Here is a 19898-nt window from a genome sequence, read left to right as displayed (position 1 = left end):
GGTCAGCTGGTAAGCTGTTTAAGAAGTTTGAAGTAATGGAGAGAGGCCATTGTTTTGCTAATCTGGCAATAAAGACTGTTATCAGCCGCGGGCTGGCTTGCTCACCTGTCAGTTTGCTGCAGACAGTATTTCCTCAGTCTAGAGAGAATGTCTTTCTGGTTTCAAATTGTTTCAGCCTCACCAGGTTAGACTAACCTGCAAAGATTGAATCAATTCAAGCTCAGGCTCTTTCAATGTCTGTCTCTAGCCCACTAGTCCAAAATTGGACCGAAAAAAAGCATCGAACTGAACAGCCGGGGGAAATGTGTGGACAGTAACTTTCGTGACAGCAGCCCCCCGCTTCCCTGAAGTCACCCCATTTGCGACTTTCTGGTTTAACTAACCTCTTGACTTATTCTTTCTCTTACTTCTCTAGAGTACTTCATTCCTGAGACCAGAAAGGGAAAGATACAGTGGTGTGCAATAGGAAGATATGAGACGGTCAAATGTGATGCATGGAGTGCAAAGAGTGAAGGCAGTGTGAGCTGTGAAAAAGCAGATAAACTAGACGACTGCGTTGTCAAGATCTTGGTAAGGGTGTTTCCTCCTGGTCTCTCCACTCACCTACCAACTGAGGTTTATGGGGCCATCTGAGTACTTTATCCTGTTGGAGAAGGAAGTGCTCCATGGTGATTTGTCTGTATTCGTACTCTTGCCCTATTGCTGTTGAAAGTTGTCCAATGGTAACTTAACACCTCCTTCACTGACAGCTAAGCTACTCTGGGTTAGTTTCTGCCTACTGTGGGATAAAAGCATATATTTGCTTCCTATTGTGCGGGCTGGGTCTGACCCCGGGCCCTTTTCGTTGCTCTGCACGCGGGCTGTGGCCAGCAGCCCGGGCAGGCTGGGTCGGAGAGGGCGGGCGCCGAGCTAGAATTAGGCACAGACATGTAACGGTTGATTTTAAGATTGTTTACTTACACCGAGATGGTCGTGGTGCAGGCTGAGAACTTGCTTGAGCTGCGGTTACAACAGAAAACATGAACACACGTGGAGTTTGCTAGGCTCCACGCAGACAAAACTCCAGATGTCCAGGACAAGCGCGCATTAAACTCGTCGTTACGTCTTATAGTAGGCTCCGTTCGAAGACGGGAAGAGGTGGGCGGTGGATCAGGCCGCCAAACTCCTCTGAGCGACACACAGGGTTTCTATTACCCTGCCGCGCACACCCAGAGTCCCCACGAGATGGATGCGGAGTCCTCTTCGGCTTGGGCGGAAACTGCTCAAGCCTCTTATACGGCTAGCAGGCCAATCGCTAGCTGCCACGTGTGAATAATTTAGCACTAGCCAATTGTGGGGCACAAATTTGCATACGACGAGCGGGAACTCTTTGCACCGTGCATTTCTGTGTTGCAAAGGGAAATGCACCCTGCAAAGATCGCTGCAAAGTGGCGGGAACACTCCTTTGCACGCGGGTTCTCTGCGCAGCAGAACTCCTCCGTGCAATGAAGTTGTAAACCCACGGGGATAATTCTTAGTGCCGAAGCACACACAAAAAAATCAGACCTTTGGGTCATGACATCCCCCCTTGCTGAAGGCACAATAGAATTATACTTCAAACCTATCATCCGGGTTGTTAACAGCTCTGTCAATGGTTCGCGAAACTAAACGAGCAAAAACAAAATCAGTCAACAATAAAAGTTCGTCCTCAAGGGATCGAATCAAATAATAACCGACACACACACATATACATAAAATTACATTCATAACAAAAAACTGAATGATCATGACTTCGGTGGGCGTCATGGTGGAATCGCGCGTCAGGCCTTCGTTCCTTTCAGTGATGTTGTCCCTCTTGGGCCTCTCTCCACCATACACTCTGAATCCCTGATCTGTAAAAGAACTCTCTCAAAATGGTTATTCACAAATCACACAGGACCGCACAATAATGCAGTTGATTAAACTTATCATTACTTATTAAATACAAATATGTAAACACGGTTTATACTAGACAGCTATTTCTCTTTTCCGACTCAGCAACTCGACGAAATTGTCGAAGAGTCATCATCGCCTTCTTCTAGATAGTGAAAACCTAACTCGTAGGCTAGCTGCCATTGTCCCGCGTCTCCTAAAATCCGAAGCTGTCTCTTATTAAGTCCAGAACGCTGCAGGAGGTATCCAAACATGTATCTCTCCTCTTGCGTTCTCTGGCCTAATACTGGACGCTCGGATTCGTGGTGTTTCGTGTTCTGAGCCTCAGTCGGGCGTTGACACTCCCGATCACTGGATAGTCTTGGCTCCATTAGGACGCGCAGTCTTGACAACTGATGAAGGAGACTACTCACAGGATGATCGACTAGTGGGTTCAGCACAATTCGCAAAACCACGATGTTTCTTTGCCCGTAAACCTTAAGACAACTATCTATGCTGTCGAGAGTCACTGGAACGGTTCCAGGGTCTCACAGGTGACGGTGAGGCCATGGTCGCATTCGTTGGAGCGGTGTTAGTCCCAACGTGCATTCTCTTGGGTTCCAGGCGCAATACGAAACTCCGATAATAGCCAGTACAAGCTGTTCTGCACCGGTGTGCTCTGGTCGTCCGTCGTGCCATGCGTGGGCCTTCTGTTCAATCACTTCTGCCACAAGTGCTGGAATCAGAATAGGCCAGTGGACGCTAAACGCCACCATGTCGATGTCGGTGACATGTCCCCTACTCCATGAAGCTTGTCTCACCAAGAAGCTTGCTTCTTCCTGGTCCAGGAGGTCAGACCCAAGCTCCATGACCAGACATCCCAACCACACAGCCAGAGTTTCTTCGGGTCGGATCCTGGATTCTCTACACAAATTCTGCAGTTCAGCTCTGGAACGAGCATAATAGGTGGTAACATGAACTGCACTCTGCGGACCAATGACTGGGCTGCTTTGTACTGCAGGCTGATCAATTTCCTCATGAGTTATCGTTGCTGTTGCTGTTTCTGCCGGAGCTGTAGTCATTGTTCGCCATCTTGTTGGGGCTTTTCAAGATCCCCTTTCTCAGCCGCTTCTCCGACCGCCCGAACGGCCATATGCAGCTGGGTCTTTAAGCTTAAAGTTTCACTCATTAAATCAGCCAGTTTGAAACGTTGCATTTAGTTTTCCCCCCTTGTCGCACCGTAGGACCACTCTCTCATTTACGGCGCGGTCCTCCGTCTCCGGGTCTTCGCGGAGCTCGGAAGGACGCTCTCGACTCCTTAGTCTAGGCACCACCATGCAAGGGGAAAACCAGCCGATTGGCATCGTCTCTCCCATCTCTCGGGCACACCGTGAGCAACGGACACACTCCCGGGTGGGGGTCGGGCTTACTGCGCTCGCCGGGTCGACTTCAGCAAGGGTCACAGCATCGAGGGGCCTATACAGGACCCGCTCATCGCCCATGATACACCCGAACACCGCGGGGTGAAGATATACTTCTTTCCCTTCTAGGGCTCCGACTTCTGGAGTTCCCTCTTCTCCCCTTAACGAAAGGTGTCCGCGGACACATCTCTTGCCCGTTCCGCCCGCCCGGTGGTACGCGAGGTGCGCCTCCAGTTCTCCGACACTTGCTACGCTGCGTCTCCCACTTCTCCAAGGGCAGTTCTCAACTAATTCTAACTCCAGCGAGCCCTCTCCTGATCCCATCGCCATGTGCCGCGGTGATCCCGATCCCATCCTCGTCGCCATGTGCGGGCCGGGTCAGACCCCGGGCCCTTTTCGTTGCTTTGCACGCGGGCTGCGGCCAGCAGCCCAGGCAGGCCAGGTCGGAGAGGGAGGTCGCCGAGCTAGAATTAGGCACAGACACGTAACGGTTGATTTTAAGATTGTTTACTTACACCGAGATGGTCGTGGTGCAGGCTGAGAACTTGCTTGAGTTGCGGTTACAACAGAAAACACGAACACACGTGGAGTTTGCTAGGCTCCACGCAGACAAAACTCCGGATGTCCAGGACAAGCACGCATTAAACTTGTCGTTACGTCTTATAGTAGGCTCCGTTCGAAGACGGGAAGAGGTGGGCGGTGGATCAGGCCGCCAAACTCCTCTGAGTGACACACAGGGTTTCTATTACCCTGCCGTGCACACCCAGAGTCCCCACGAGATGGATGCGGAGTCCTCTTCGGCTTGGGCGGAAACTGCTCAAGCCTCTTATACGGCTAGCAGGCCAATCGCTAGCTGCCACGTGTGAATAATTTAGCACTAGCCAATTGTGGGGCACGAATTTGCATACGACGAGCGGGAACTCTTTGCACCGTGCATTTCTGTGTTGCAAAGGGAAATGCACCCTGCAAAGATAGCTGCAAAGTGGCGGGAACACTCCTTTGCACGCGGGTTCTCTGCGCAGCAGAACTCCTCCGTGCAATGAAGTTGTAAACCCACGGGGATAATTCTTAGTGCTGAAGCACACACAAAAAAATCAGACTTTTGGGTCATGACGCCTATCATTGAGGAGAACTGGCTGGAAAATTGGGGTTAAAAAAAAGTATTTGCAGTGGAGGAAAGCAAAGGAAAGGGTGTTGTGGAAATGTCAATTCACTAGAATAGAGATGGTCTTCTTGACAAAACATATGTTTAGAAAAAGTTTAGAAATTGCTTAGCTATTTTGCTGTGATAGTCTCTGATATTAAACTTCCAATGTTTTGGTTTGAAATGGTTTTCATGTAGAAAATGTAATCTAATTATAGCAATATTAAACAAAAATAGCGCAAGTTAGAATGAAACACTTCAAAGTCATTGCTCTGATGTTTAGGTTGCGTTTGGACTCTTTCAGATTTTTGCTTAACAGTTTTTGGAGTTGTGACTTTTTGTTCTGATTCAGGATAAGAATTTTTAAAAATTCTTAGCGGTAATACTCATAATGTTTTTTTAATTACAAGTCAGGAAAACCATGACTTGTCAGGTCTATCTCCAAGTGACAAACTTGTGTGTCTACTCTGTGAAGAGCTGTACAGAAGAAGAAATGAGTTGTTGGTGTCCAAACAAGCACATGACATGCTACATTCATGGGCAGATCTAGAGTTTTGAAAAGGGGGGTGCAGATGGTGAGGTGCATCATCACATATAAAAACAACACTTTTTCTCCAGTTAAAAAGAAACTAAAAGCTTTACTAGTACTGTAGACGCCTAGGGCTGTATTATTAAGTTTAAGATGGAAACAAAAACAAATATCACTTCATTGCAATGAGTTAGAAACAATCTACAGGGCTGTGAAATAGGAGCTTCGTTACCAGGAGAAGCTAGCAGACCGCAGAATTGCAGAACAAAGGATAACTTGATTGGCAGAACATCAAGACCATTAAAAAGGAGAGGGCTGTTAACACCTGTGGAATGAAGAGTTTAGAAGAGATCAGGTAGATTATAATGAGCTGTTAAGTCAATTGACTATCCAGCACTGCCTGACTAGAAATGTTGCTGCCACTGCTAAGCAGTTGGTTTTAAACTTGGGGTGAATTGGGAATCAAAGAGGGGTATGAGTGCACCAGCGCGGCCCCTTTGGATCCTCCCCGGTTACATTTAGTGCATCGCATCCTCAGCTGGTGTAAATCAGCGTAGTTTCACTGGCTTACACCAGTTTACACCTGTTGAGTATATTGCCCCATATAGAATTTGCTGAGATGCTGGATTTGCCAAACTGCCTGTGGTCCTGTTGGCATGTGGCTTTTTGGTAGTAACAACTTAAAACCTTGCCCCTGGCTAGCCTGATGATTCAGTTGGCAATGCACAGTGTTGTTATCATGGGAAATGAGGCTTTTAGATGGTCCTGAGATTCACAAGCTACAACATAGCAGAGACTATTTGCATAACCCTTTGGAGGGACAAACTCAAAGCATGTCTCCATGGCACATTGAAGTGCCATATAGATATACTCAAGCTATGTCTAAATGAACTGGAAGCAGCGTAGCTATCTTAGCATGGTGGTACATAGGCTAATTAGCTCTGCTGCAAAGCAGGGTATATTCAGCTTAGCTGCTAATGTAGCTGTATTACTCATGGTACCTGGTTTGGGTACATTGATGCCCACACAATAAGAGCAAGAGCTGCTTACCAGTAACATCTCCCTGGGGGCATTTCCTCTCTCATGAATTCAGAATAGGCAGAATGTACTACCCTCATGCAAGGAGGGCAATTCCAAAGGGTGGCTGGGTAGTCTGTTAGTTGTTCAGGTGACAGGCTCAGTATCATGATGTTTCTGCTGTACTAAACATAGCAAAGAGGTATCAGAGATTATCCTGAAGCCCCGACTAACCCAGATGCAATTTAAGCTTTCAATTAAATTAATGTCACTGTAGTTAATGAGGAAAAAAAATCTTGGAGACACAAAATTCTAGTGTCTTGGTCTTAACTGTCACCGTTTCTTTTGGATAACAAGCTACCTCTTTTATGGCAACTTTTTTCAAAAGCCCTGCCTGGGGGAAAGTAACTTTACCTCATATTTGAAGAGTTGTTTTCGCTGCAGAAAGGTGAAGCAGATGCAATTAGTCTGGATGGAGGACATGTCTACACAGCTGGCACATGTGGCTTGGTACCAGCTTTTGGGGAATATTATGATGGTAAGTGCCATACAGACTGCCCATCAGGCTTATCCCTGATTAGGAATTTACGGTGACAGAAGGAGCTATTTCATTCTGAATTGTGGAAAGTCATTGCCCCTACTTCTCTACTCTGGCCCTAAGAGCCTCATTATTGGAAAGAGTAGTGGGTAAAAGTGGGTTTATTTCACTTTAACAGCCTCCAAAGTCTAGAGGCAGGTGGGGCCTGAAGCAGTGCATAAGCTCCTGCAGCTCCTTTCACACTGGACCACACTTGCCTCCCTCCTCCATTTAACCCACTGCTTCTTCCCAGGCATTTAAGTTTACTGTGGAAGCTGTGTGATGAGGGCTGGCACAAGCCTGTTCCATTGCCCGTCTTTCCTGGGTACACTCAGCCTATGCTGTGCCTAGATTGTGTAAGGGTTCCTACTGTCCTACCAGATGTGAAGGAATCCTCAGAGGAGCCACTGACTCTTAGTGTTGTCTGTCATTTAGTAATCTTTAATTATGCAAAGAATTCATCATAAGCATTGTGTCACTGTCCTTCAACTCACTTTTTTTCTGCCAGAGGAAAGGGTAGGGGCAGCTCTTTGCTGTATGAATGTGGCAGCTTTTAGATCACCTGCTCCTGACACCTTTTAGATTGAAGGCTGTTTTGGAGAGTAACTTGTCAGCACACTCTTGAACAACCCTTGTTGTGAATAGAATCTTTGTCCAGGGAACCTGTTTTAATATTTTCTGCATTTTTGCTTTTGAGCTACTCTTGCTTTCTCTGAAATCCCCCTTTTTTTCCATTTCAGGTGATAAAGAGAAATGCCGTCATCCAGCGAAAAAGCAAGGTAATTGCTGCTAACAAAGGATTAAGCTGACTGTTGGCATAGATGACATTGAAATAAATAATTTGGTCATGGGTCAGAAAGCCAAAGGTTTGAATAAATGGCCAGTTTTGAATAGAAATATCACTACTGGAATCATTTGTCCAACATATTTAATGAACTGAAAGGTGGACTAATTAACCAGCTCCACTCTTCTCAGCTATTTTGATTATGGAGAACTGGAATGAACTCCATGGGGTTCTAATTTAACCAGTCATTTGGAAACTCCATCTCAGATAAAATGCAGCAGGCATAGAAAAAAAGAGAAGGCAGTTTGCACTGGAAGCAATAAGTTAAATTACCCAAAAGATATAAATAAATGGAGTTAGGAAAAGACTTAGCCTTTGAAATGACTTGTTCAACTGACAGAATGGATTAAGCCACACTCTTAATTTTTTGTCTCCCTCTGAAATAACCTTGGACCCAGAGCACAATCTGCTCTAGACCAGTGATTCCTGTGGTTACAAGAATGTTTATGCAAATCACAGTCTCTGGTGTATTATGTACCACCCCCCTGCCCCTATCGGCTTATCTGCAGATGTCTATAAACCCGCTAATGCTTAGTACCTTATTGGAACTAGTAGGGACTCAAGCTTTAATGTTGGTGGTCTTGGGTTCAGCCCCGGTGCGAGCCCAAGTAGAAGTGAATAATGGGGAAATCCATAGCGAATGCTCAGCTCTGTCAGGTGCCTGTGTCTGAGGTCTCTTTAAGCACAGGTTGAAAGTCTGCACCCTAAGTAACATTGGAATGGTGTTGTGGGGCTAACTGCATTCATCGGCAGAGTGCTCAGTGGCCCTTGGGTGGAAGATGCTCTAGTGGCACAACATGTTCTCCTCGCTCCCATCTGCAGTTTCTTCTTCAAAGAAAGGAAGGTGTGAAACAGCTTGGAACATTCAAAGTCCATTCAGGTGCATCACTCGATCTCCTGTTTCCCTTCCTTTTGTCTCTCTCTTGTGAAAGGTACATATTTTGCTGTGGCTGTTGTAAAGGCATCCAACCGAAATATCACATGGCAGGCTTTGGAGGGTACGAAGTCCTGTCACACAGGGCTTGGAAGAACAGCTGGCTGGAATATCCCCATGGGCTTGCTTTACCCTAATGGTGAGTCACGTTTTGTATCCCCTTCTCCAGGAGCTATTTGTGTTCCAGCTGGCTCTAGGGATTTAGGTGAGGCCACCGCTAGAGAACAAAAGCATCATCCCATAGCTCTTCTCTGGCCCTAGAGGTTCTGGTGACTTGAGGTTTCTAGCTGGGAGAGAGGAAGTGGGAAAAGCTGTTTTTGTTGAAAATTCCCACCAGTGAAGTTTCACTGAGAATGCCTTAAATATGTCTTATGCTGATGGGGTCAGCACTTGGATATAGCATTTCAGCTCATTTATTTGGCAGGGTCCATAGACCGTGAATAAAGAATGAATGCTCATATGTGTAAGGTGACAATCCGGAGTTATGATATCAAGGAAAAGGCAAGAGTTTGGAAGAAACGTTTCCTGTTGGCACATTATCCCAACAGCTGCATACTGGAATGTGTCTTCCACTTTTACTCAGAAGTGGCAATTATGCAATGTCATATGCAACAGAAGTAGCAATTATGGGTGGAGGCTGAGGTGCTGGGCTAGGGGAACATTGATTTGGGTCCAATGTGATAGACCTGACTTCCTCTGTGAAGATGAAAAACATCCCCCATGTTGGTAGAGTCCCAACTGAAATCTTTCACTTTTTGAAATCTCTGTCATTTTTTATACTGAAAACATTACGCAGACTGGGGTAGGACTCATCTTTCTTTTGTGGTTGTACAACCTCTAATGCAACCAATGTAGTCTGAGGTATTAAAATGATCCTGAAAATATACATGTAGAAAATGCTAGCCTTTGACTCTTATAGTGAAAAACTGGAGCACATGGTTTGCTTCCTGTAGTAGAGATGTGTCTTTTCTACTGTGGGTTTCACAATTCGTAACTCGGGAAGCTCTGGTTTTGTTGTTGTTTTGTTGGTTTTTTTTAACAGAAATGATCCATTCTTTAATTTAAGAAAATGCCTCTTCAGTTTCATGAAGTTATTTTAATTTGGTTTTAAAATAATTTAAATTATTTTAAGGCTGAACAATAACTATTCACTAGCTTGAGTAATATAATGTGTCAGGGAAAAGCAAGAGCAAGAGGGGAGATCGTAGAGTTGAGAAGAAGGAGGGCTGGAAGGGACCTCCAGAAGTCCAACCCCCTGCCGGAGGCAGGATCATCCCTATGCAAACCATTCTATACAAATCCACTTTACTCACTGGGTGTTCTCTATTCCTTCCTTCAGTACCCTTCAATGAAGGCTGTGCTCCTGGGTCTCCCATGGGCTCACAATTTTGCAAGCTGTGTGTTGGCTCAGGGGCATGGGCATGGGCATCTGGCAAGTGCTCAGCTGCTGACAGATACGCTGGGTACGCTGGGGCTTTCCGGTAGGTAGTTCAAAAAATAATCCAAAATGTTCCTGCCATGGGAATGTAGTGAGGGCCCTGTACCTGCTGAGAGTGCTTTGGAAATCCTAACCTCTCCCCACTACCTCCCACTGCCTGCCTTCAGGCCCTAACTGGTAGAGACCATCCTTCCACTCCATGCACCCTATATACCTCAATAGCACTGCTCCTTAATATGGGAGAGGAGTGGTAACAGGAGAGGACTCCCGAACTGGGGATCTGCTATAACTTTTCCAGTTACTGAAAGGGAAAACAATGGATCTTGCCTCAACTCTCCTCAAAGATTCCAGAAGAAAATGTGAGGGGGCAGATCCCACTCCAGCGTCCATCCCTATTGTACCCTTTCAACAATAGCTCGTGTCTAAGGAGCTTATATTGGGCATGAGCTCAGCCTGGCAGTAACTTGTGCGTTGATACCATCAAATAATAAAGGCAAGGATTCTGGAGGTGTTGTCTTCTACTGAACCAACTGCATGGTTGGGATAGACTTAGGCAAGCTTTTGGGTACCACAGTATACCTTTCTCAGGCCTCAGTATCTAAGAAAAGGTATGGGATACCTAAAAGCTTTTCTAAGTCTATCCCAACCATGCGGTTGCTCCAATAAAAGATTTCACGCACACAAATCCTTGCCTCATGTATTTCTGGGACCATCAGAACTACAATATCACTTCTGTGCTATCAAACAGCAAGGAACTTATCACAACCCAGCTGTGCTTCAGGGCTTACAGTACTTTTGCTGGAAGTTCATCTTTTTACATGTACATCCAGGCATCTACCCTGAAGGAGGATTCAGAGAGCGGCAAATGAAGGCCTGTGACAAAATAAAATAGTGATTAATATTAATAAGACAAGCTGTTTTTTGGACAACTTTTGTGTTTCATGATAAATTCAAGAATCAGAAACAAGATATGTGCTGAAACAGATTTGCTTCTGCTGTGGGGAGGTAACAGTTTAGCTACTTAAAAAAAAATTGTGTCCCTTCTAACAGATCTAGAAATGCTCACAAATTAGGCTCATGAAACATGACTAGTGTCAGAATTAGATCTTTAGGGAGGGCAAAAAATTCCAAATAGCTGCAGCTTGCTTTTCTCTTATATTTTACAGGTGTCTGGTGGAAAAAGGGGATGTTGCCTTTGTCAGGCACACAACTGTTACAGAGAACACTGCGGGTATGTGATTATTTCACCTTGATGTTAGAGTCCATCAGAGGCTTGAAGCTGCAGCCAGGAAACAGAGAGGCTGGCTGCAGGGGTTGAGGAGCTAGGTCTGTCAGCAGTTACAGAGAACTGAAATTGCTGTGGAATAGAGGAAGCCTTTGGTGTAAAGGCCCCCTTATTGACCAGGTTGCTTAGGAAGAACATTTCTGTATTTCTAACAGTATTACTACATTTTATTTAATTATTAGTGTGCTGTATGGGCCCAGCCCAAAGCCAACTGAAGTCAGCGGCCAGCTCCTGTTCCAGAGTTTGTTAGGAAACATCCGGACCTTACTCATCATCCGGACCTTTGATTCACCCTTCAGAGGTGCATAAGTCCCATGACTGCACAGTGACCCAAAGTGCCAAACACCATTCTTTGAATCACCCTCCTGAGACCAGACATTTGATTTTCAAACATGCTGAAGCCAAGACTGGATGTGCTGAAGGGACCAGTCTGGATTTTTTCCTAATAAACTCTGTAACAGGAGCTGGAAAGACTCCTGCTGACTTCAGTTGGCTTTGGACTGGGCCCACAGAGCACAATAATAATGAAGTAAGATGAAGCAATACTGTTAGAAATATAAAACTATTCTTCCTAAGCACCTTATTCAGAGCCACACATTTGGATCCTTCATCCCCCTCAGATCTGGAAGAATGTGGTCCTGTCCTGAGAGAGGAAGCCTAGCTGAGCAGAGCCCACTCTTGTGGTTTGAGCCACGCACATTTGTCATGGAGTCAGAAGGAGAGCAAGCAAGAGCCAGGCTGACTGACATTTCTCATAGAAGGACTTTTGAAAGAAGCTGACTCAACTCTTGTCTCCTCATCGTTGGGATAGTCATTTGTGGGGTGGGGGAATGACTCTTGGGTTCTAAGCCCTGTTTCCAGGATTGCTTCTATATTAGACAGTCATTAGCAGTAGTGTAACTAAGGATGGGAGGGAGCAGGGCACCAGTCCCAGGCACTGGTCTAGGTGGATGCACAAAAATAGCAGTCACGGTCTCTGCTGGTCTGGTTGCTGCAGCTGTGCACTACTGCCACCCAGGGCACAAAACTGCCCAAGTATACCTCTGGTCATTTGATTAAAAACCCCATAATAATCCTGAAAGCAGGGCTTGGGACCTGACACTCCCCTTCTTCCTCTAGTCATGCTTTTGCTATACTTTTGTCTGAATTCAGTGCTGTGGATGTGTTCTGGGTATATTCAGAGCATGAATAACAACACAGTCCCTTATCCAACCAATTCTTTTCAAGGAAACAATAAAGCTGACTGGGCAAAAGATCTGACAGCAGACCAATTTGAGCTGCTGTGCCTTGATGGGACCCGGGCAAAGCCTGGAGAATATGCAGATTGTCATCTGGCAGAAGCTCCTACCCACGCTGTGATGACACGTCCTGATAAAATAGAGCTCGTCCATCACATACTCCAAGAACAACAGGTCTGTGCTGTGGGTGGAGTGTATTCTATTGGTTTTTGTACCCTACATCTTAGTTTGTTACAGTGAACCAATTGCAGTCGTGCATAAGTAACATAAATCATTAGACCCATTAGAAAAGCCACATACTGTTCAAATCCAGGCATGGGTAACTATAGCTATTCTGCTTCTTGAAACAGGTTGTCCTGTACCTGCCTCTCAGGTTTAGGTGTATTCATAGGAAGGATGTTGACTATAGTTTCTCTTTCAGGGATCATTTATGGTAGTGGAAGAGTGTTGTACAACATCACTCTCACACTACTGTAACATGCAACATACTGAAATCTTACAGTGGAAAATCCACAACCTAATCAGCTTCTTTTCTTCTGTTAACTGTGTGTCTACTACCCCTGATAATTTCTATCAACCCTTCCCCTGTACTGTGCTTCTCTTGCTGTGCCTGGCTTCTTGGAATCAGAGACCCGATGAAGAATGTCTGCCATTCGAAAGCTTGCTTGATTTGATCCCAACTATGTAGTTTCATAGTTGATGGGGTCGGAACGGACCTGAGTAGATCATCAATTCCAACCCCCTGCCATGGGCAGGAAAGAAAGCTGGGGTCAAACGACACCAGCTAGGTGACTTTCTAGCCTCCTTTTGAAGACCCCCAAGGTAGGATTGAGCACCACTTCCTTTGGAAGTTGGTTCCAGCTCCTAGCTGCCCCGACTGTAAAGTAGTGCCTCCTGATATCTAGCCTGAATCTACTCTTGGTCAACTTATGGATGTTGTTCCAAGAGTTACTCCCAGTAGTGCTTGGGGGAACATGGACTCCCTTGTAGCCTGCTGGTCACCCTTGGCCAGTTTGTAGACGGCCACCAGATCCCCTCTCAGACTTCTCTTGTGGAGGCTGAACAGGTTCAGGTCCTGTAGCCTCTGCTCGTAGGGCTTGCCTTGCTGCCCCCTGATCAAGCAAGTGGCCCTCCTCTGGACCCTGCTGTTCACATCCCTCCTGAAATGTGGCGCCCAGAACTTGCAGATGTGTTCCTGGATAATTTTCTCAAAGAGCTTCTCCTGGGCCAAGGTAAGACTAATGGGCCTGTAGTTTCCTGGGTCCTCCTTCCTCCCTTTCTTGAAAATGGGAACTACATTGGCCCTTTTCCAGTCCCCCGGCACCTTGGTAGAGCACCACAAGTACTCGTAAAGCCGTGCCAGGGGTCCCGCAATGTCCTCTGCTAATTCCCTCAGCACTCTGGGGTGGAGATCATCAGGATCTGCTGATTTGAACACATCTAGCCCCACCAGAAGTTCCCTATGTCCTCACTGACCCTGGGCCTGACAGCACCTCCCCTGGGTCCGTTGGGTATCCCAGTGTGGGGGATGCCCCGGTCCCTGCTCAAAAAGATGGAGGCAACGAAATTGTTAAAGAGGTTAGCTTTGTCGTCTGGTGTGACCACCAGATTTTCTAGCATATCCTGCAGAGGCCCTACGCTACCCTCTACCTTCTTTTTACCCGCTATGTATTTAAAAAAGGACTTCTTGTTATCCTTGATCCAGGTCGCTAGTCCCAGTTCCATCTCTGCCTCAGCCTTCCTAACAGCCCCCCTAGTTAGCTCAGGACAAGATATCTCCTTAACAAATCCTTACCTCAGAAGTCACCAGATAAAATATATCTTGTATAAAACATATAAACAGTTCTTGTAGCAGGGACTGGAAGCCAGGCCCACCACTCCCACCCCCAAATGTGATGGCTCTAGCCATAAGGCTAGGGGGCCATGCTCCTTTTTGTATTTTTTGTCTGACCCAATGTATGTTGAATTCTTTGTCTACAAAGTGGCATTGCTACACAAATTGCAGACAACTTGTGGCCTAGTGCTTAGGGTGCTTTTCTGGGAGGTAGGTGATACTGAGCTGAAATCCCCTCAAGTAGAGAAGGGAATTGGCTCAAGGTCTCCTGCTGGGTGATTGCTGTTGCTCTAAGATTATTGTACAAAAGGGATGGGAGGTGGGGGGTGCACATCACCACTGCCAACTTCTTCTCTGAACATGTTTTAGTACAAAATCCACTTGCAATTTTTGCAGGTTTAATCCAGTAACGTTCTCCAAAAATACCTATGGAATGAAACCTCCAGGGAAGAGGGCTATAGATACATCTGGTTTGTGTATCCCAATAAAGTTTAGGAGAGAGATGGGCACTGAGTGCTCAGACTTGTAAAGACTGAAGCACTTCTGGGCATGTGCTGAAGCAGAACTTTAGGTGCTTGGGGAACTTGAAGGTAGAAAAAAAGCGGAGGCTCTGGAGTTTAGGTGCTTCCAGGGAAATCAGATTTGCAGATCCGTAGTAGATCTACTGGGCTGTTCTGCTAAGGGGGCCCTTAGATGACAAAGAGAGGTCATTTTGAGGTACATGCAAAATATTTTTTAAATGTTCACTTCTGGTGAAAGAGCTTTCTGAATCTTTCTCTTACATGGTCTGATTTGCATTAGGTGATCTTTATGTGCGCATTTTAAATTTATTTTAGACACGGTTTGGATGTGAAAGAGATCCAGATGAAGATTTTGCGTTGTTTGAGTCTGAAACCAAGGACCTTTTGTTCAAAGACAAGACCCAGTGCCTGATTGAAGTGCCTAAAGATACAACCTACGAGGAATTCCTTGGAAAGCAGTACACTGACTCTGTTGCTAATCTCAATAAGCAAAATCCATCAGGTAATTGTAACAGTCTTAGATAAGAAATAGATGAAATGGCTTTCTTTGTTTATAGACATGCAGTATGTAGGGAGTTGGAGCTGTAGGCAAGTATTCCTGTCCCTTTTTTTCCCCAAACAAAAATGAGGACAAACCCCTAGTGTTAAAATATATATGAAACAGTTAATTGCATGGATTGTACACTTGCTCAATGCGCTGCACAGGAATGGTCTGTTCCCAACACAGTTACAGGAGGAAGATGGTTATAGAGCCTTTCCTATCCTGCTTGTGTGCCCAATCTGGTTCTGTAGGAGCTGCTTCTTAAGATAAGAGGTTTCTAATTCAGTTTTTTATGTCCTTGCAGTTCTTGACTTTTCCTCTCAGGTGGCCACCTAGGGTGCACTCCATGAGTGGGAACATAATGTGTTTCCCTAGGGATAAATAGCAGTGGCACATATTTAGTGTTGCTTCAGGTGGGGTAGGGGAGGCTGGAGCTGGCACCTGGGCTGGCCCCAGCAGCCTTACCTGGGACTCTCGAGGCCTCCCGGGGCTGCAGCAGCAGTGATCTGGGTGCGCAGAGGCTGGCTGAGAGCTGGGGCGTGGCTCTGGCTGGCCAGGCTCCAGATTCGGGTGGGGCACACTGCCACCATGTGTGTCCTTTTGCTTTTTTCTGGTACAGTTTTTTTGACACCAGGAGAACCCAGTGACAGAAAAACCCCACCACGCTGCTAATTAGTGTAGTCCACCATATACTCTTTGAATGGCAATGACTTTTGACCACTTGTGACCTGTGGTGATTTGAAATAATGTCATGACAAGTCCCTTGAGAACATGCAGTCCATTGGATGCCAGAATTAGGACCATATTTAATCCCTTATGTGGAACTGTTGTGTGGAAGGAGCAGATGAGCTACACGGCTGTAAAATCTCTGCTGCCCATTCAGTGCTCCTGCACCCTCCCCCATGGCCTTTCCTCTTGGAAGAACCCATGGCCAGAGTAGATTCTGGTGGGACTGGGGGAGCTCTTTATAGCACAGTGCATGTGTGAGCCCATGATGTGTTTTCTCTATGGTTAAGTTGCTGTTATTGTTTTAATTGTCTCTTTTCCTCTTATAGAACTCCAGAAGCTCTGCAACTTCCTCCAGTCTCATTAATCCAATCAATGGGATGCAAAACCAGGAAAGTTCATTCCTCCTAGCATTCTCAGCACTTCCTGGGGACCCCCTGCTTCCATCTCTTTCTCTCCCTTTAACTCACCATCATGAGGAGGGGTTAGGCTTTTTTTTCATACAACTTTATATTCCTGGCTGTCATCAGAACTAGAAATAAAATCTTGACATTTTACAAATGGGCCTGCTGTGATTTATTTGGGACTATTCTGGAGGTTTTCTGCTCTTATTAAATACAAAGAACAGTGCAGTAAGAGCTACCAGATTTGGTTTTCAATGCACCCATCATGTTTCTGGAAGTACTAACACACAGTTATGTTTCAGACTTCTGGGACTTGTTCAGATCCAAGGCCCAGTTCTCAAGTGGAACTAATCAGAGCTGTTCAGTTGAAGTCTCTGCTAGGACTAGATGACCTGCATTTTACATACTGGAGGGCTGTATAAACAAGCACCGTTCGCTGCATGGAGAAATTGGATAGCTTGCTTTTCTACAAGAACATTTCATGGAAAAGTAGGGCTGGAAGGGACCTCAGGAAGTCATCTGGTCCAACTCCCTCCTATCCACACATCTAAAAGTACTGAAATATTGATACATCCCATGCAAGAAACATGCACGTTGACTGCCAGGCCTAGTCATCTCAGCAATCCCAGGTCTCCTGTGAAAACATTCAATTCCCCTCTGCTTTCCAGTTGCACAGTAAAGCATAGGGCATACAAACAAGGACAGAGGGTTTGAAGATGGCTTCAGAGGTCTGAAGCCAAAGAATGAGGCTTCAGGGGATGGAAAATGTGAATGGAAAAAGCTCCAAAGGCTGGCTGGGTCTGGTGCATGACGTGAGAATTACTTCTACATGGTAATGCTCTTTAAAATGCATGCTATTTACTCACAGGCTCCAGTGTTAGAGTTCTCTGAAATGTTTATACCTTGGTTTAAGATCTACTTAGTTGTGAACGTTGTCCTGTCTGTGTCTATCCTACGTTGATACACACGTAAAAGCATACTACATAGGTGGTCTGATGGCTATTTGCACAGCCTGGATCTTCATGGATTTTCCTAAATTTCAGGGCTGATGTGTGTGTAACAAGCAATGAAGCCACCTTACTTGAGAGAACAAGGTCCCAGGGTGAACTCAAGCAGGCAGCAGCGCGGGACAGCGCGGCTCCTCAGAGACCATGCGATACTCTCTCCAGAGCCAGCCATGCTGGAAAGGGGAAAATGGCTCCCCGGAGATCATGCGATAAGGGCAGATGAAGCCCACTGTGAAGGACTCATCTTGGGGAAAGGGAGAGAAGCCTGGAGACGTAGGGAGAGCTTGGGCACGGTGTCTCGTCTCCACAGCTGCTGGAGCTTGAGGAAAATGCGGGCTGCATTGCGCTGTGCCGCAGGCTGGATGGTTGGGAAGCCCAGCTGCCATGCCTCTCTTGCTCCTTTTCCCCTGGGAGCCCTGCCCGAGCTGCTTGGAGGAGCACCCGGCCCTTCTGGAGACCCCCCCAGCAGGGAGGACTCTTCTTCAAGTCCCCATGTGGTGTGAGGTGCCCCAGGGGTGGGGGGCTGCAGAGATTGATCCAGCTCCCCATGGGCTTGGGTGGGAGGCCGAGCTAGGGGACATGAGCCATCCTCACATAGGGCAGGGCACTTGTGAGAGAGTTAAGACCCAAGGGAGGGGGCGAACGTTACCGACCTGGCAAGTGGGTGTGGGCAGGGGAGATTGCTGGAGTTGCAGCCCAGACCCTGCTCCCGATGTGTCGGCGGGTGAGGGTCTGGGTAGGGTCAGCTACCTTACAGGAGTTTCAGTGAGGGAGGCCCTGCCTGCAGCACAGCAACCCCTGGGGCATGCCTCGTGATACTCTTACAGCAAGGACCCCCCACACTTCTCACAGGAGGGGCATGGAAGCAGCTCCTCCTTCCTGGGCATCTGGTCCAGGCTACCCATGTATGCATATCATCCGAGGCCATCATCCTGTACAACGTTATTGACTGAGGGTGTGAATATGTTTCTGACAGTTTATCAGTTGTGTATTAATTCGTTTCTTTTTCTTTAATCCTTTGTAAATAAAGTGTACATAATTGTAAATTGTGTGGTGTCTAATCGAAGGTCCAGGAATGCTAGGTGCCCTCCTGTGAGGTTCCCTCCTGCACACCAGGAGGGCGGGTGGTGACTGTGGGCACCTCCAGGGATCTGGACTCAGGTTGTGGCTTTGCTGGTAGCCCTGCAGCCAGAGTTGCATGCAGTGTCCTCAAGGACTCCCAGAAAAGAGATTTTTATCCTGAGTTTGAAAAATTGGTCCCAGATCAGCACCTGGCAGCAGCCTGTGCAGGACCGGTGTTGGCAAACTCTGCAGTTGCATGGCTCCAAAAATAGACAATCTGGTATCATTTTCAGAGCTGCCATCGGTGGCATATCTGGGACTGTGTCATTGATTTTGCTTTTGAAAGTTGGTTGCTTTAAATATTTTCGGTGAAGAGAAAAAGAAAAAAAACCCTTGAGAACTCTTGAGTTTCTCTGCCCAAAAGGATCTTAGTTTTGGACCCTCAAAGGAATTCAGAGCCAGATCTTGGGACCATAATATCTAACTTAGGTGTGATCCAAAGCCCAGGGTTAGGTCTGTAGGCTCCCTGTCTGGTGCATGGGGAGACTTTGACATCTCAGAATAGGATCCCTCCACCATAGCCAAGACAGGCCTTGTCTACACAATAAGCTTACTGTGCCTGGCTACAGCAGTCTTAACTGCATCACCCTGCTCTTTATGTGCTACTGCCTGACGGGAAGCTGTGTAGCTGTGTGGATGGGGTGGGAATGCAGTGGGATGGCTAATTAACAGTCATGACCGTGCTAATTAGGTCACTCTTCCTGGCAGACTAATTGAGGCACCCCAGTCGGGATTATTGGTCAGTGTCTCAGTCCAGTGGGAATCCAGAGCTTGGAATTCATCCTCCTCTAGGCGGGTGCTCTTTCAAGGGAAGGAGGAGGATTCGGTGGTCTCTTTGAAAATGTGACTGCAGGTGCCTACTCTCTCAGGAGAGCGACCTGAACCTTAAGCATCAGGCCGGGGTAGGAAAATTGTGGGCTATGAGCCTCACATGGCTCCTGCCCAGGCTAAAGGCAGCCTGTGAAGAAAGGCGAGTGTTTAAATAAAAACATTCTTTTTCTCTCTGTCTGTTCATTTATTATTTTTTAATGTTTGTTTTCCATGGTCCTTGTTTTTCACTTATTCTAAGAAGTTATTTAATGACAAACAATCCTCTGAACTGCATGCTGTGCACAGATCATTGACTCTGGGGATTTTCCCAGGTTTTGGTTAGCAGCTGGAAGTTTGCCCACTCCTACAGCAGCCTAGAGGATTCACGGGAAGAGGTTTTCTTCATCCCTCCTGTTGAAACTGCTTTATTTAATCATGGCATAAATAAATATTTATGAGGTCAGATAGATAGAGGGCACAGGAACAAGCACTACTTGGTAGCCTAATAGTGGGGACCCTCCTATGTAAGTGCCCTACCACTAAGCTAGAGAGTCAGGGTCCCTCTTATGCTCTTCCCCTAGCTCAGGGCTGTCCACCTTCTACGTGGCCAGGGAAC

The 19898-nt window shown here is 46.5% G+C and overlaps 1 protein-coding gene across 2 annotated transcripts in view; it reads left to right on the top strand.

The window, feature by feature from the left end:
• LOC102566361 (ovotransferrin) overlaps positions 1 to 16500 on the top strand; it is a 28344-nt gene extending 11844 nt beyond the window's left edge. The window contains exons 9-17 of one of the 2 annotated variants that reach the window (XM_059730809.1): positions 416 to 570; positions 6446 to 6539; positions 7319 to 7357; positions 8355 to 8495; positions 9696 to 9837; positions 10961 to 11025; positions 12307 to 12491; positions 14988 to 15174; positions 16269 to 16500. In XM_059730809.1, coding sequence (XP_059586792.1) covers positions 416 to 570; positions 6446 to 6539; positions 7319 to 7357; positions 8355 to 8495; positions 9696 to 9837; positions 10961 to 11025; positions 12307 to 12491; positions 14988 to 15174; positions 16269 to 16306 — 1046 coding nt within the window. In that variant the 3' untranslated portion in view covers positions 16307 to 16500. Of the gene's footprint in view, positions 1 to 415; positions 571 to 6445; positions 6540 to 7318; positions 7358 to 8354; positions 8496 to 9695; positions 9838 to 10960; positions 11026 to 12306; positions 12492 to 14987; positions 15175 to 16268 lie in introns of those variants that run through there. The other variant, XM_059730810.1, reaches the window with a different exon arrangement.
• The last annotated feature ends 3398 nt before the right edge of the window (positions 16501 to 19898 follow it).

Source organism: Alligator mississippiensis, chromosome 7 (genome assembly GCF_030867095.1).
Source record: "Alligator mississippiensis isolate rAllMis1 chromosome 7, rAllMis1, whole genome shotgun sequence".
Taxonomy (NCBI): Eukaryota; Metazoa; Chordata; order Crocodylia; family Alligatoridae; genus Alligator; species Alligator mississippiensis.
The sequence above is the reverse complement of the archived record's forward strand: the minus strand, read 5'-3'. Positions and strand labels throughout refer to the sequence as shown.